The 17,832-nt window shown below is 38.4% G+C and overlaps 1 protein-coding gene across 1 annotated transcript in view; it reads left to right on the top strand.

The window, feature by feature from the left end:
- Positions 1-17,832, top strand: part of PRTG (protogenin) — a 129,222-nt gene that overhangs the window by 39,055 nt on the left and 72,335 nt on the right. Inside the window, exon 3 of the mRNA XM_017543374.2 lies at positions 16,715-16,859. Within this exon, the coding sequence (XP_017398863.1) occupies positions 16,715-16,859 (145 nt within the window). The remainder of the gene's footprint in view (positions 1-16,714; positions 16,860-17,832) is intronic.

Genomic DNA, 17,832 nt, shown 5'->3' with positions numbered 1-17,832 from the left:
ACCTCCTGGGTTCAAGCAATTCTTCCACCTCAGCCTCCCAAGTAGCTGGGACCACAGGCGCGTGCCACCACGCTTGGCTAATTTTTTTGTATTTTTAGTAGAGACAGGGTTTTACCATGTTGACCAGGATGGTCTCGATCTCTTGACCTCGTGATCCACCTGCCTCGGCCTCCCAAAGTGCTGGGATTACAGGCATGAGCCACTGCGCCCGGCCTTTTGACCCAATTTAATTAATTTTTGCATAAGATGTATAAGTCAAGGTTAATTTTTTTCAAATATGGATGTTTACTTGTTCAAGCACAATTTGTTGAACAGACTATCTCTTCTCTATTGAATTAATTTTGCAACGTTATAAAAATCAGTTGACATGTTTTATTGGTTAATTTCTGTACTTTCTTTTCTGTACGTATACAGACACATACAGAGCGAATATGTCTAACCTTTTGCCAGCGTCATCCTTCCTTTGTCAGTAAGTTTTGACGTCATTATCATTCTTGAAGTCAGACAGTATGAGCCCTTTAATTTTGTTTCTTCTTTTTCAAAATGATTTTGGCTATTCTAGGTCCTTTGCCTTTTCATAAAAGAACCTTTATAGTACTACTTTATAGTTGCTTTTTATTATTTTTATAGTAGCTTTTTATTATACACATAAGGACAGGGCTGGTCTGGGCAAAATTGCCTGTCTTTAGTTTTCTACTGCTTCTGTTTTCATATATTTTGTGCCCAGCCTTTTTATATCTGGTGAATATATAATATAATCATGCTAGCTCCTGGATGAAGGGCTCTCTGCTGTCTCCTGGATGAAGATTTGTCCAAGGCCCTTTACACCAATGAAAATCTAGCTGTCCTTATCCTTTGTAATAGACATTGTGTCTGCTGGCTAATCTAGTCTGTTAAGTCCCAGCACATCTCTGTGCTTTATGATACATATATTTATGTACAGATATAAATTTGTCAATACCTTCTTATGTGCTAGAACTGAAGGATACAAGATAATGATGCTGAAAATACTTAATATAAGGAAGTTTGAAGTGATTTTAAGTTATTCATAGTCTCATTGTAAATCTTTATTTCCCGCTAAGCATATTGCCATCATAACCAATTGTGAGTTAGTTTTATTTTGGTGAACATTTAATGATAAGTAGTTGTATGTAAAGCACTATGACTTTTAGACCCATTGAAATCACCACTAGTTCCTTACCCTTGGGCTTTAGGAGACAGATACTAAGTTCATGAAACTTGTTCTTTTGTTGAGTATTTGTTGGAAAGGGTGCCAGAAGGTAGAACGGTGGGGGAAAATACCAAAAAAGCCCATGGTTTAACAGTTAAGCCCAGGCTTTAGAAAACTTGCCATTGAAAATTATTTGATGTATAGTTTGAATATATCATTGAGTATTAAGATATCCAAGTTGGGTCATTTTTTTAAATGGCTGCAATGGCTGTAAGTACAGAAAATAATATTTATTAGCTCCCCAAATCCTATAATATCAAGTTAGAAGGTGGATGGGCGTATGGTGAACTGTGGCTCTGGGAAGACTGGTTAGAACTGGAAGGAATGGTAGCAATTGCTGTGAAGAGCACTACCATTTTTGCTTTGTTTTGTTTTGCTTTTTAGACTAGTTGTGCAGTTGTGAGAAGAAGAAGAGCAGAACGATATTTTCTGTGCTCTATTCCAGTTTGTACCCCTAAATTGGGCATACCTGTGTCCACTGTCCCTATTTCTCCCCCTTGAAGTAGTCTTGTTACAGCTTTCAAAAGTTTTAGCCAATAGCCCAAATGAATCTCCCCCACCCGAGCACTCTCTCCCCTCTCCCGTATCCCTCTCTGTACTCCTTTTTTTTTTTTTTTTTTTTTTTTAAATATAAGCATGATTCACGAGTCCTGATGACTGCCCTAATTTGAGAGTCAGGCAGTCACAAATTCTGACACTGTACTGCACCTAAACTGGCATGTTGTTTTTGAATTAAACTGAGGAGCGAGCATCATGTCTTCTCTAAATGTAAAATCCATTCCCAGGAGGCTACTGAATCCTGCATATAAGCCACACCTGTGGCTCCCCTCCCTCCCTCTTCTCTGCATTCTGCCCTACTCCCGAAGAATTAATGAATGGGGCTAGGCACATGGGGCTGAGCACAGTGGCTCATGCCTGTAATCCCAGCCCTTTGGGAGGCTGAGGCAGGAGGATTGCTTGATCTCATAAATTGGAGACCAACCAGGGCAATGTGATGAAACCCCATCTCTATTAAAAACACAAAAATTAGCCAGATGTGGTGGTGCATGTCTGTGGTCCCAGCCACAGGGAAGGCTGAAATGGGAGGATTGCTGGAGCCCGGGAAGTTGAGGCTGCAGTGAGCTGAGATCATGCCACTGCACTTCAGCCTGAGTGACATAGAGAGACCCTGTCCAAGAATGGAGTGGGTAGACTGATTCAAGAAAAACTAAAGTGATAGAAGAGAGCCTGACTGGATTTTAGGTTGGCCTGAGATCTAGATGCTACTTTTTAGGACAGGGAAGATAAGTGTATATTTAAAAAAGCACTAATAAAGAAACTAGCAATGAGAGAGTGATGCAAAAGAATGGGAATAATAAATGGAATAAGGGCACAGAGCTGGTAGGAGGGATGGGATTGAGAGCATCAGGAAAAGGTAAACCTTCGTACAAGTTGGAATGGTTACTTCTTCCTCAGAACCAGGAGTGAAGGAAAAGAAGCTAGGTGAAGAAGGAGAGATTTTGAGGTGGTAAGGAGAATCAGTGGTGTTTTATGTCCAGCAAGATAATAGAAATAGCTAAAATTTATGGAGTGCTTTAATATTACAGGATATATATTAAGTATTTTTCATGTATTACCTTATGTAATCCATAATAACCCTTTTAAGACCCTTGCTTTATGGAACGAAACATGTTTAGGAAGGTTAAGAAATTTGAGGTTGGGGGCGGTAGCTCACACCTGTAATCCCTGTACTTTGGGAGGCCAAGGTGGGTGGATCACCTGAGGTCAGGAGTTGGAGACCAGCTTGGCCAACATGGTAAAAACTCTGCCTCTACTGAAAATACAAAGTAGCTGGGTGTGGTGGCGCACATCTATAATCTCAGCTACTCAGGAAGCCGACACATGAGAATCGTTTGAACCCAGAGACAGAGGTTGCAGTGAGCCACTGCGCTTCCAGCCTGGGCGATGGGGCAAGACTCTGTCTCCAGCAAACAAACAAAAAAAGAAATTTGCTTAGGGCTGTACAGCAAAGAGGGATACAGACAAAATCCCTTCTGTTACTCTTAGTGAGATAAGAAGCAGGTTTTCTAATGTGAATAGTAGGGAGGAGGTGATGTGGTTTGTCGAGTTCACTCAAGTAAGCCTTTATTAAATGCCTCTTGTATGCAGGGCACTGTTCAGGCTGTTAGCAACACAGACAAGTAAGACATGTTCTCTCAACTCAAGGAATTTACAATCCGGGATAAAAGTGACTGGAGACCTGAATAATTGTAAAGTTAGGGAATGATTAAAGCCAGTTATTAATGAGATTAATAAGTGAGTTGCCGAACAGCAATGAGTGGGCCAGCGAGCAGGAGGGACTTGGAACAGCTTTGTGTCACACTCTTTCTGGCCAAATAAATTGAACATGGGGAGTCCAAGGTCTAGCATTTGGCAGAGAGCAAAGCTAATGAAATATTAAAGAAGGAACAAATTCTCAGGTGTTATTAAAGGTGAGTTTTAAAATATAGATACACTATGGGAGTATACTGGAAGATAATCTAGTCTGTAGAAACTTTCAATGTAGGGCACATTTCTTAGAGACCCTGGTTCCCAACTTTGTTACAAAGTTTCTAGCCTGTGTTTTATTTATATTTATTTATTTATCTAAATATTTTATTTGTAAAGCAAAATGTATTTCATAGTACCTGGTTGTCACAATTGTTAGATTCAAGCAGGATAACATGTTCACTAAAAATTAGGTAATAAACTACTTATAGAATGGCTGCTGTATATTTAGTATAGCTGTACAAAGGAGTTGACACCCAAGATGTAGTGATCTCATTTCACTTTTTGTTACATTTTTTTTTTTTGAGACGGAGTTTCACTCTTGTTACCCAGGCTGGAGTGCAATGGCACGATCTCGGCTCACTGCAACCTCCACCTCCTGGGTTCAGGCAATTCTCCTGCCTCAGCCTCCTGAGTAGCTGGGATTACAGGCACGCACCACCATGCCCAGCTAATTTTTTGTATTTTTGGTAGAGACGGGGTTTCACCATGTTGACCAGGATGGTCTCGATCTCTTGACCTCGTGATCCACCCGCCTTGGCCTCCCAAAGTGCTGGGATTACAGGCTTGAGCCACCGCGCCCGGCCTGTTACATTATTTTTATTAAGCAGATGAATTTTTTTCTGTTAAATAATTTTAAGAAAAAATACAAATAGCTTCTTGCCTAATCTTAAGGATATAAATTTTCCTTCTGTTTGAAACTCATTCCTTGGCTAACTTTTACCTATTGGTAGCATGATGCTTTGATGAAATGATGGGAGCAGATCTCTTAGTTTTACTCACTGTACATTTGCATGTCAGTCTTCAAGTTGGAAGCCTCGAAGTCAATCAGACTTGATAAGGCAAGAAGTTACCACTGTATTTCGATTAGTAGAGCCTGAAGTATACAAATGCATGGTTGATTTGAAAGACCAGTGTCATAGAAACAAGGTTTACGTTAATATATTATCAAACGCAATAATGAACTCTGAAATTGTGCACACCACACTTGAGAGTTGTGTTAGAAATTTTCCCATGTTCTTTTTTTAAGAGACAGGATCTCTCTCTTGTCGGCCAGGCTGGAGTGCAGTGGCATCATCATGGCTCGCTGCAACTTCCACCTCCCAGGCTCAAATGATCCTCTTACCTGAGCCTTCCAAATAGCTAGGACTACTGTCACATGCTACCATACCCAACAATTTTTTGTAGAAATGAAGTCTCCCTGTGTTGCCCAGGCTGGCCTCAAATTCCTCAAGCAAACTTCCCATCTTGACCTCCCAAAGCGCTGGGATTACAGGCATGAACCACCACATCCAGCCTCCCTGTGTTTTGTTTTGTTATGAGATGGGGTCTCACCGTCACCCAGGTTGGAGTGCAGTGGCACAATCTTGGCTCCTTGCAACTTCTGTCTCCCAGACTCAAGTGACCCTCCCACCTCAGCCTCCAGAGTAGCTGAGACTACAGGCATGCACCATTATGCCTGGCTAATTTTTTGTATTTTTGGTAGAGAAAGGGTTTTACTGTGTTGCCCAGGCAACTCCTGAGCCCAAATGATCTGGCTGCCTCGGCCTCCCAAAGTACTGGGATTATAGGCATGAGCCGCTGCACCTAGCTCTCCCTGTGTTCTTGATGAGCTGCCTATGGATTTCCCAGAGCTACTGATTGGTGACTTAGAAATGTGGAAACAGCACTGAGGCCTGTGGAACGTGCTTCTGCCCATGTTCCCCTGCCATTTAGGATTCCCCAAGGAGGGGGTGTGGCAGTAGTAACTGGTGCAGTCTTTGAGGCCTTGGGATCCCCTGGCTAAACTGCAGCATTAGGACCACCGTTTTAAACCCTGCGTTAGGATTCCGACTTACTTCATTACTTTCTGTTTAGTTAAATAACATTTTATCTGCAGTTTTAAAAAGAATGTGATGTTTTTCTTACATTAGGAAATAGTTGTGAACTTAAATTGCTAGATGGTACATAATTTCAGACTGTATTCATCATTTTTAGTTGGTTTTAAAATCGTGTATTAAGCATTTTATTCATTGTAACCTTTTAGCAGCATGCATAGCATAGTACTTAAATATTTATTAAATTAGTAGTCATACATTTCCAGTGTATAGTCATATATATTTTGCTTTCTGGTCAAATAAAAGTTTGGAAAACATTTTCATCTTGGCATTTTTTATGTTTTTTTTCTGACTATAAATCATAGAAGCAAATGATTAAATAGACAGGTGAAGAGGAGGAAGTCGCAAATAAAATAGGCACTTACATTTATTGTGTTTGCAAGGTTGTTTTTGAGGACAGCGCATGTTTCTGAAGACCTCGTTTCTTGCCTATTTTATAGAGCTGTGGCCTCTTAACAGCACTGCTTTAATGACTTCTTGTGGGGCTCTTGGTTTATGTTAGCACTGACTGTGGAGGGAAGAGAGAGGTCAGATTTCACAAGGAGGCTGTAGACTTGTAAAATCATGCCTAACTGGCAGAAACAAAGTCTGTGTAAGGAAGTAACCCGAGATTTGCATAGGACATGAGGTGTTTTGCCATTTAAATAAATGCAAAATATTTTGATAATACTGAAGATAGTTTGCAGACTAAAGTTTTAAAAGGCTCTAACATGTATTGTGAAAGACAGAGTCATTTACTCAGTTTAATGCTTTACTTTAAAAAATCGAAATAGAAAAATCAAATACTTTCTAGGAAATAACATTTAAAACTATCATGATAACAGATGTTTTATATTTGCATGCTTTTCTAAAGTTTCTAAGTTGTGATGCAAAATTTTTATATAATTTGTTTTTTTAATTGCACGGTGGTTTTATTCAAGTTTTTGTCTGGTAATTTCCAGGTTTAGGGCACGGGTTAGGGAGAGAATCAAGCATCTATTGATCATAAGTGATGTTTACCCAAAGAGTGAGAAGTTAAAAGAACTTAAAAGGCAGATAAAAATTAAGAGTAAGAGATTTTATCAAGCAGTGGAGTAACAGTAGAAAATTTATGCATTCATAGTTTCACTTCAGTCCATGCCTCATAGCAACATATATAATTTATTAAAAGATAATTTCCTAATTATATAATTTTATAGGAAAAAATGTAAGTAAAGTAAAAAAAAAAAAATCACTGTATGTAATCCTACCACTAGAGATCTGAACTAGTTACTTATCTCTTTTTATCTCTCATTATTTTATCACTGAAGTAGTGGATTTTATCCCCTTTAAATAATTTATGTCTGCACATTCAAAATGAAAAATTACTTTGTTTCTCTGCAGTCTATGTACCTTTATGCAAAGGCTACCTAAGTCTGGCTTAGTAAAAAATAACAGAAAAAAAATTTAATTTTAGAATACCTTTGCCCTTTATTCAGGCTTTAAAGTTTATTTTTATTATATATAAGGCTCACTGGCATCCTTTGTTTGACATTCTTTGAGTCATTCTTCTGAAAGTAGAACCAGTGTATTCATAGTAAGGCCTTCTATCACTAGTCCCATCTGCACCACTGCTAGGACTTTACTGGGTAATAAGCAGTGGCTGGGTACATATATGTATAGATATATAGAATTCAATGTTATTCTTACAATATGCTTAGAATGCATTTTTAATTTTTTACTGAGGGATACTGAGGCTTGAGGTTGAGTAACTTCTCCAGGACACACAGCTCATGAACGCAAACTGATTCTAAGTCAAATGTATGGATTTTAATATCTGCACTCTTACCTGCAAGACTATTCTGCTGTACCACTTCCCTATATACATATAAATCATGCTGGTTTGTACTGGATGTTAGTCCTGATTTTCTTTGTACCAGGTAGGGCCAAGATTTTACTTAGTCTTTTTTTTTTTTTTTTTTTTTTTTATTTAGTTTTGTTTTTTTTGTCCAGGCTAGAGTGCAATGGCATGATCTCCGCTCACCATAACCTCTGCCTTCTGGGTTCATGCAGTTCTCCTGCCTCAGCCTTCCGAATAGCTAGGATTACGGGCATGTGCCACCATGCCCAGCTAATTTTGTATTTTTAGTAGAGATGGGGTTTCACCATTTTGGCCAGGCTGGTCTCAAACTCCTGACCTTAGGTGATCTGCCTGCCTCACCCTCCCAACTTGTTGGGATTACAGGCGTGAGGCGCTGAGCCCAGCCATTTCATCTTTCTTAAATTATCCTTTTTCTTAGTTTTCTAGTGCCCTTTACTTCTGTCATCAAGAAATGAGAATGGGGCTTGGTGCAGAGGCTCACGCCTGTAATCCCAGCACTTTGGGAGGCCGAGACAGCAGATGACTTGAAGCCAGGAGTTAAGACCAGCCTGGCTAACATGGTGAAACCCCATCTCTACTAACAATACAAAAAAATTAGCTGGGCATGGTGGCACATGCCTGTAGTTCCAGCTACTCAGTCGGCTGAGGCAAGAGAAATGTTTGAAACCTGGAGGCATAGGTTGCAGTGAGCTGAGATTGTGCCACTGCACTCCAGCCTGGACAACAGAGTAAGACTCCAGCTCAAAAAAAAAATAAGAGAATGCATTAAAATTGAAAAAACAGTAAACACTGTTTTTTTAGGCTGCTATTAGAAAAACCCAAGGATGTCTTTCTATAAATCTGAATGATAGCCTTACATGTGAGCTGTGAGTCAAAAAATCAAGATTTAGCATTGTAGAACGGGTAGAAATCAAAAATTAAAAAAAAAATTTAAATCAAGATGAACATATACTTTGCTTGTGTTATTAGCCCATGACCTAATTGTACAGTTTCCCTGTTTGTCTTAACTTGTCCAGTGTCTTCTCATTCTGATCAAATGAGAGTTTGAAATGGCTATTCACCACCAGCCCATCTGATCTCTCTTCCTGTGTTCTATTTCAGGCACCATTGTATCTCCCAGCCTTTACAGGCCAGAAACTTCAGAACCATATGGATCCTTTCCTCTCTCTGCCCTGAACACCTCTGGGCCAAATGATGTTTGGTGTACAGTGTCTCTTGTATATGCCCTCCCTTCCTTCCTGTTACTTCTGTCATCATTCAAACTCATAGCAGATCTCTCTTTTGCTGTTCTGATAGCCTCTTAACTAGTTAGTCTCCCTACCTCTGCACACTCTCCCTCTAAGTACTTGGCTTTTTTATGGTCAACATATATGTGGGCTTAGAACCAGGAGAATAACAACAAAGGAAAAACTGGTATTCCTATTAGGTAAACTGTTTTTAAAAGATAGATTATTTTTTTAAAAAATGTTTGACTACTAAGTTTTAGCCTTAGATAGTATAACTCAATTTCCATACTTTCCTTTTTTTTTTTTTTTTTTTTTTTTGTGAGGCAAGGTCTTACTCTGCTGCCCAGGCTAGAGTGCAGTGGTGTGATCATGGGTCACTGCAGACTCAACCTCCTAGGCTCAAACAGTTCTCCCACCTCAGCCTCCTGAGTAGCTGGGACTACAGGCTCGTACCACCACACCTGGCTAATCAGAAAAAAATTTTTTTTTTATTTATAGACAGGGTCTGTCCCTGTTGCCCAGGCTGGTCACTTTCCTATCTTTAATAGGTTCCTAAAAGTAGACATACTCTTGTTTGAGATGAGAGCCATAGTTTTGAAATTTTAATACACTGAGTTTTAAAGGTATTGTTCTGTTTTGGAAATGTAGAAATTTAACACATTTTTTTTTTTTTTCTGAGATGGAGTCTTGCCTTGTCACCCAAGCTGGAGTACAGTGGTGCGATCTCTGCTCATTGCAACCTCCACCTCCTGGGTTCAAGCAGTTCTCCCACCTCAGCCTCCTGAGTAGCTGGGACTACAGGTGCACACCACCATGACTAGCTAATTTTTGTATTTTTAGTAGGGACGAGGTTTCACTATGTTGGTTAGAATGGTCTTGATCTCGCAACCTCATGATCCACCCCCTTGGTCTCCCAAAGTGCTGGAATTTGAGCCACCACACCCAGCCATGCCTGACTAATTTTTGTATTTTTAGTAGAGAGAGGGTTTGCCATATTGGCCAGGCTGGTCTCAAACTCCTGACCTTGTGATCTGCCTGCTTTTGCCTTTCAGCGTGCTCGGGTTACAGGTCTGAGCCACCACACCCAGCCTTAACACATGTTCTTACCCAGCTAGAAAGCCAGTGCATTTCGGCATACACTGAGCAGCAGAATTGCTTGGGAGTAGAACCTGTAATTTTTATCTTCCACAGAAAGTTTGGGGAACTCAAACTTTCACTCATAAGAGAATTCATATAGGATCTTGGAAGTTGATTACCTGAATTCCGATCCCAGTATCACCACTTGACTGGCCGCAAAACTTTGGGCAGGTTGCTTACTTTTCCTGCGTCTCAGTTTCTGTAACTGAAAATTGGGTGAATAAAAGTTTTGAGAACTAAATAAGCTGGAATAGCCTGGCAATAAGATGTGTGTTAAGCTATTCTATCTTTATTAAATTGCTTCAAGCCTCTGATACTGCTTTTATAATTTATGTTGAGCGTTTCTTATCTGAAATGCTTGGAACCAGAAGTGTTTTAGATTTCAGAGTTCTGAAAAAATTTTGTAATATTTGTATTATGCCAGTTGAGCATCCCAAATCCAGAAGCTTGAAATGTTCCAATGAGCATTTCCTCTAAGCATCATGTCGGTGCTTAGAAAGTTCCAGATTTTGGAACATTTGTTGAATTTGGGATGCTCTGTACTTTTGGGATGCTCAACTTTTAGGGTGCTCTGTACTTTTTCTTCATAGCATTTATCACAGTTTGAATTTATTACACTTGCATAGTTTGAATTTATTATACTTGCATAGTAATTTGGTTAAATGTTTTTCTCCACCGTTAGATAAAGATCCCTGAGAATAAACTTATGTTAATTTTGTCCATCATTGGATCCTTGGCACCTAGAATATACTAGACACTGAATAAATATTCATTGAATGAATTAATAAATTCAGAAGAGATTACTTTAAAACTTTCCTAAAAGTAATTAAAATTGTTTTCTAAATTGGGGAGACAATCTGGTCCATTATTTTATGAAGAATTTTATAACTCAGAATCTGTTAGCATGATTAACTTACAAACTAAATGAATGGTATTGTGAGGACAGTAAGATCGATATTAATATGTGAGTCATGGAAATTAACTTCTTTGTGTCAGTTATACTGTGTGTCTTTAATAGCAGAGATATTGTCTTTATATAACTATTTAAGATTGGTTGTTTAAATACTATTGCGTGTTGCCATGAAAGTTTGGTTTTGAAATAATTGATGCCTAACTACTCTCTCTCTCTCTCTCTTTTCCTTTCTTTCCTTTTTAATTTTTTTTGACAAAACCTCACTAACAAGTCTGTTTGTTGAAACTATACCCGGCCAAAAAGAGTTAAAAAAAATATGTATTTGGCATAAAGGAAGATTTTTTTTTTGTTCACTATGGAAGGATATATGCATTCCTTTTTTTTTTCTAGTAATTAGGCTAAGCAGTTTAAATATTTAGATGGGTGGGTGCTAAGACATGATGCTTTTTGACAGCATTAACAATTAGAATCACATTTTTGTGAGATTATTTCTTTGTTGGTTTTAGAAGTAGTGGATTAACCTATAGAAGCCTTTCAATGGATAGATGAAAGCTGCTTGAGTCTAATGCAGCCTGTCAAACATTGGTGTTTGTCTGGAGTGTTTTGAAGAGGGGAAGGGAAGAATGAAAGCAGAGACAAGAGGCTGATAGTGGCTCAGGTGAGAGATTTTGGGACTGGAACAGAAGGGAACGGATTTGACACATGTTTAGGAGTTAAAATCAGTGGGAACAGATGATTAAGAATTCAGAAAGAGTAAATAGTCTCTAGCTCAGGTGAATAATTTGACAGTGGTGTGACAAAGATGAAGCAGAGATACAGGCTTGGAAGAAAGAAGATGACTTCATTTTGGACATAATGAGTTTGGAGTGCCTTTCATAAATTCCAGGTGAAGATGTCCAGTGCACAGTTGGAGCCCTGAGTACAAAGGTCTGAGGAGAGTGATCTAAGCTGGAGAGGTATTTAGGGGAATCAGCAGCTACAGCTGGCTGTGGTTGAAAACTGTAAGAGGATATAATCACCAAAAAAGACTATGGAGAGAGAAAAGAACAGATACTCTATGGAAGGAAGTGCAGAAGAGGAAGGAGAGTGAGCCTTTAAAAAGGGGAGACAGGAAGGAGCAGCCGGCGAAAGAAAAGGAGAACAAGGAGCATGTAGTATCATAGACCCTATTTCAATAACCTAAAAGGGAAGAAGGCAAATTAGATGTTTGAGACATGGAGTCAGAAAGAAGTGGGGACAGCCAGTATAATACTCTTTAGAGAAGTTTCGGTCTTATGGGTAGGAGAGTGGAGAGCTGGTAGATGGATATGTAAGGTGTTGTAAAGAAATGTTTGGAGTTTTCTTCCTTTTGTTTTTTGAGGTTGGGAGAGAGTAGAATAGATTTATTTGTGGAGGGGAAGAAAGTAGGAGAAGAGTTTGAATACACAGGAGAGAGAGAGATCCCAGAGGTGAGAGAAGAGATTGGGATTGGTGTCCAGATGGAGGGATTACAAACAAAGGAGGAAGTTTACTTTCATTATAGATTAATGGTTGCCTCTTTTTTGTTAGTCTCAGAGGTAACCAGTGATAGTCCTGAGCAGTATCTGGCTTGGTATTTTTCTCGATGAAACTGTTTTGCCAGTGGATTGAATTTTCAAAAGATATGAAAAAGTTAGAAATTTTAAATATAAAGGTGAGTATTTAAAAATATTTATCTTTAGGGAGCTGCAGTGGCTCAGGCCAGTTGTCCTGGTGCTTGAGGAGGCAAGGCTACGTGTTTGAGGCCATCCTGGGCAACATAAGAACCTGTCATTCATTAAAAAAAATAAATAAATAAAAATATGTACTTTATACTTGCTTTCAAACCTTGCTGAAAACCAGAGTGGGATCCAGAAATATCCTTAAATGAATTAAAGAATAAAGCCAATTTTCTTTCAGTTCTCAGAATTTTGTGACTCTAGAGTTGCAGCACATTAGGCCTAAAGTACAAGATTAGCTCAATTGTTATAATAAAAAAATCTTAGGGATTTCATAGATTTATCCATCTGAGAAAAAAGGGGAACTGCTTAAAGAAAAGGCAATGGTGCCAAGGCATATTGTTTGATTGGTTAGATTCAGAGTAAAAAGCAACACTCAGTTGCCTGTGTGGTTAGCATGAAATAAGGCAGAAAAGTGTCACTTTTATTTTCAATAATCACACTTGCAAGTTTTCAGTAAAGGACCCTCACTATATTGGCTTGTTTAATCTTCATAAAATCCGTTGATATCAGAGAGACAGATTTTTGTCTGTAAAAATAATGCCAGTAAGTTATTGCGCATTTTTTTGGAATTGTAGCAAAAAATAATAATAACAAAAAGCACTATTTTCTTCTCACCCCCATCTTGGTATTTGTACCCAAGAAACTTCCCACAATTCTAGTTACTGTGCTTAAAGAGCTAATAGAATTGGAGAAAATTCAAAATAATATTAGTTCAATTCCAAAAGTATATTTTTTAGTGCCTAATCTGTACCACACACTGTCTTACAGGATCCTGCAAAGAATATGACCCCCTACTGCGCCTCAGTGAGCTTATAACGTAGAAGGGGAGGAAGATTTGTAAATAGTGATTATAATACTGGGAGATAAAGACAGCAGTGAAGGTCTGCAGTGTACAGAGGTAGCAGAGAAAAGGGTCAGAAACCACTTCCCAAAGGAATGGGATAAGTCAACTAGGCTTTAAAGAATGATAGGATTTCTCAGGTGGACAAAGGGACCAATGATATTAGCAACAGAAGAGAATGTTCATATAAACCTTAGAGATATGAAATATCATGGTATATTTAGTGAATTATAAGTAGCTCAGTGTTAGTGAAACATCATTGTAAGTGGTTTAATATGAGGCTAGAGTTTTGCAGGACGAATTAATTCATCAGCAACACAGATTCGTGGTTTTTGATGATCACTCTGGAGGGTGTTGCTGCTGGCAGGGAAGACACCAGCTAAGAGGCTCCAGAAAGACTTCCAGACAGGAAATGATAAGGGCCTGAATTGAACAGAGGACTGTTAGGGATGAAGAGAAGTCAGATATGAGGGAGGAATAAATGAGATAAAGCATCTTGAATTGAATGCTTGATTCATTGTGGGATAATGCAAGAAGAAATTGTTGAAGTGGACAGGCCTGGGGGAACTTCTGCTTCATAAGGAAAAGTTAAACTAAATAAGATATTTCGGTCTGGAGAGGTAGAGGCTGAGAAACAATAAAGTTAAATTCCCATTTTGAAGTCTGTCAATTGAATATTGACTGGATTATCAGTGACAACTAGAACTAATGGTCACCCCTCACACATGGAAAAGATAAATATGGGATCGACAAGAATGCTTAATATTTTATAAAGCAAGCATTAAATTTATGGCAATGTAGGCCCTAATTCTCCCCAAAATAAATGTATTCAACATAGTTTAATTATAAGAAGACAAGCTTACATCGTTACTGAGAAATCACGTTGTTCTCTCTGAATGTGGAGCTGATAATGTGAAGGTGAATCTAGCCATCTGTTTCCTAATTCTTCAGTAGGTAAACAGCAGTGGATGGTCCATAGGTTTAGATCCAAAATTAAAAGGTTTGCAGATAAATACCCTAGCAAGTGATTATAAAAGCAATTAAAAGTAGCCCAATATTAGTGAAACACTATTGTAAGTAGTTGAATATGATGTCAGAGTTTTATGGGGACTAATGAATTGATCAGCAACGTAGATTCATGGTATCCATTTTTAGAGTTTGATATTCTGGAACAGTAGTTCTCCAACTAAAAAGCCTTACTCTTTATACTCTTAAAACTCAAATAACTTTTATTTATGTAGCTTACATCTGCTGACACTATTCGAAATTAAAACTGAGAAACATACTCATTAATTCATTTTAGAATGAAAACATTTATTCATCACATATTAATGTAACTATTTTCCAAAGGAAAAAAATAGAAACAGGAGCAGAATTGCTTTACATTTGTGCAAATCTCTTTAGTTGGCTTAATAGAAGATGGCTGGGTTCTCATGTGTATCTGCTTCCACATTTGGTCTATTGGAATATCATACATTACATAACTCCTGGAAAACACCGTATATTCAAGAGAAAAGAGAGTGAAAAGGCAGGTGATGGTTATTATGCAAATATATCTGACTTTGTGGATCCACTGACAATAGCAGTTTGAAATCGAAATCTTTGTTTCATTTACAAGGTATTTCTTTACTTCCATTCCACCCTTTTTGGAAGTCACTCCTCCTAAGAATATTTCACCATTATTCATTTTGCTTGTCCTATACCTGTAAAGGCCTATGATCTATCTACAGATAAATGAATTCAAGTGCAAAGCAGAATTGGTTAGCCTTCTGTGACCTTTTATCCTTTCTAGTCTAATGAAACATAAGTTCATCTAACCCAGTTATCTCTATTCTTCTTCATAACTTCTCATTTTATTGATAAAGTTCAAACAAATTTTTCTTTGAACTAGAGTCTGGGGAGGGGAAGAGTTAAGACTATAGTTGTGACCCCTTCTTTGTTCTTGGAAGACTTAGTAGAGGGAAGGGAAACCTGGAGTTTACTCTCCATCAAAAAAGGAAATCATGGATACCAAAGACCACTTTCTGGAGGCCTACCTAGAATTATAAAGAATAATTAACTCTAGAAAATCCCAGCACTTCAAGATCGATCTCTGCTTTGGAAATACATGAGCCTACAGTCTCTTGAGTTTCTCTGCCTTTTGTTTCAGATGCATCCTTGGCCTTCTCTTTCCTTTCTCATCCTGCTCCATCAATACCAACTTCATCTGATTCCAAACACAGAGTGATGTGTCTGTGGCATAAGAACCAAGTCTTTGTTTTCTTTAAGATATCTCTAGACTCTCCATTCCCATTGCTACCACCCAGTTCTGTGATCCTTATTTAGTAGTCTGGTGGACTGTTGACTTGAGACTCCTTTTTTCAGTCCATCCTGATTAATTTTTTCCACACATTGTTATTATCAGGACATGCCTTTACTCAGAAATCTTCAGTGGTGCCTTAATTTGTACCATGATATAAATCTGTTTTATCTGTATTCTCCTTCAGCTTTCCCATAAACTCTTTTTTTTTTTTTTTTTTTTTGAGACGGAGTTTCGCTCTTGTTACCCAGGCTGGAGTGCAATGGCACGATCTCGGCTCACCGCAACCTCCGCCTCCTGGGTTCAGGCAATTCTCCTGCCTCAGCCTCCTGAGTAGCTGGGATTACAGGCATGTGCCACCATGCCCAGCTAATTTTTTGTATTTTTGGTAGAGACAGGGTTTCACCATGTTGACCAGGATGGTCTCGATCTCTTGACCTCGTGATCCACCCGCCTCGGCCTCCCAAAGTGCTGGGATTACAGGCTTGAGCCACCGCGCCCGGCCTCCCATAAACTCTTAATCTGAAATATTTTGCAGTAGTCCTGGCTGTTTCTTCACAATCCTATGAAGGCAAGCTTCACATTTCTTACCTCTGTGCTTGTCTTCATGTTATTCTTTTCACTTTTAATGTTCTGCTCCCTCCCACTACCACCCCCATCTAAATCCAATGGATTCTTCAAAAGCGAATTCAAAACTAATTCCTGTAAATGGTTTTTACCTGACTAGTTTGTCTTTATTTCTTTCTCCTCTGAAATACAATAGTATTTGACATTTGTACTGCACAGTTTAGTATGTAATTACATACCATTGTTTATGTTTGTTTCATATGTTCATTTTTTGTCTCCAAATAGATGATAAGTTTCTTGTGAACCTATTTAGAATTTAATTTTGGGAAAGACCAGACTCCTTAAATTGGGCAACTGCCTAGTGGTTTTTCCAAAATCATTCACTAAATTCATGCTAGGTATGTTAGATTGTTCTTATATCTCAGTAAGGGTTCAACTCTAATAAGTAGTATCTAGCATGATGTTACTTCTGTTATTTTCATGAACTTATTCTGAATTTCTCAAACTTTATCTTATAGCTATTTCTGCATTTGAAGTTCAGCCAGTTTCTACTGAGGTCCATGAAGGTGGAGTTGCTCGATTTGCATGCAAGATTTCATCCAACCCTCCTGCAGTCATAACATGGGAGTTCAATCGGACAACTCTACCTATGACTGTGGACAGGTAGATGTAGATTTTGTCTTTGAAGATGATATGGGAGTAATCAAGACTTCATGTGAGATTATATAGGGAGAAAGACCATTATGGGCCTCATTTTTATTTAGGACAGTAATAACTGATTGCTTAAGACATTTCAAACTTAACCAAAGAATTAGATCATCAGTCTCTGGCATATGGGGCATGGTTCTTGATTCACATCAGCATTTAAATAGATTCTCCTACTGCCTTGAGCCTTTCCTCAACCATCTGTTCTAACCATGAGTATCTGAACTGCAGCCCAAAGCTTTAGGAAACCAAATTACATTCTCATTCCTAGGAAGGGCAGTGGTGGTGTAGCTGCCCACTCCTGTCTCTGCCTTCCACTTCCCAACCCCCCTCTTTACTGCAAATGAATGCACATACACATGTGCACATGCACACATCAAGTGTTCTGAGGTGATTGGGATTTAGGGATCAAGAACTTGATAGCAACTCCAAAATGTTTGATTCCTGCCCTGCTCCTGAGTAGGCAGACATCATTTGCTAACATGGTAAAGTACTAAGATAGAATAAGTTATTCATGGAAGTCCTTTATTAAAAAAAAAAAACAAAAAGCTACATATGTCTTAGACAATATATGGATATTAGTAGGTAAAAAATCAGGAATTTAAAAAAAATTGTACCAAACTCTGGGCCACCAACTAGCTAAATCAAAGCTGGAATGTCAAATGTGACTCTGTAAAATTCGACTGATAGATTGCACAAACCAAATCATGCTGGATTGTTTATGTTATAGAGAGCTTTAGTGACCCAAATGAGAACAGTAGAATCAAGCTAGTATTTTTAAAGGTCTTTAAAGTATTACTTATAGCACTGTAAAAAGATTGAGTGTATTAATTCCTCTCATTGAATATGATAAATAAAATATAAAATCTAGGCCAGGTGTGGTGGCTCACACCTGCAATTCTAGCACTTTGGGAGGCCAAGACGGGCAGAT

Source organism: Cebus imitator, unplaced genomic scaffold (genome assembly GCF_001604975.1).
Source record: "Cebus imitator isolate Cc_AM_T3 unplaced genomic scaffold, Cebus_imitator-1.0 Scaffold154, whole genome shotgun sequence".
NCBI classification, from domain to species: Eukaryota; Metazoa; Chordata; class Mammalia; order Primates; family Cebidae; genus Cebus; species Cebus imitator.
The sequence above is the reverse complement of the archived record's forward strand: the minus strand, read 5'-3'. Positions and strand labels throughout refer to the sequence as shown.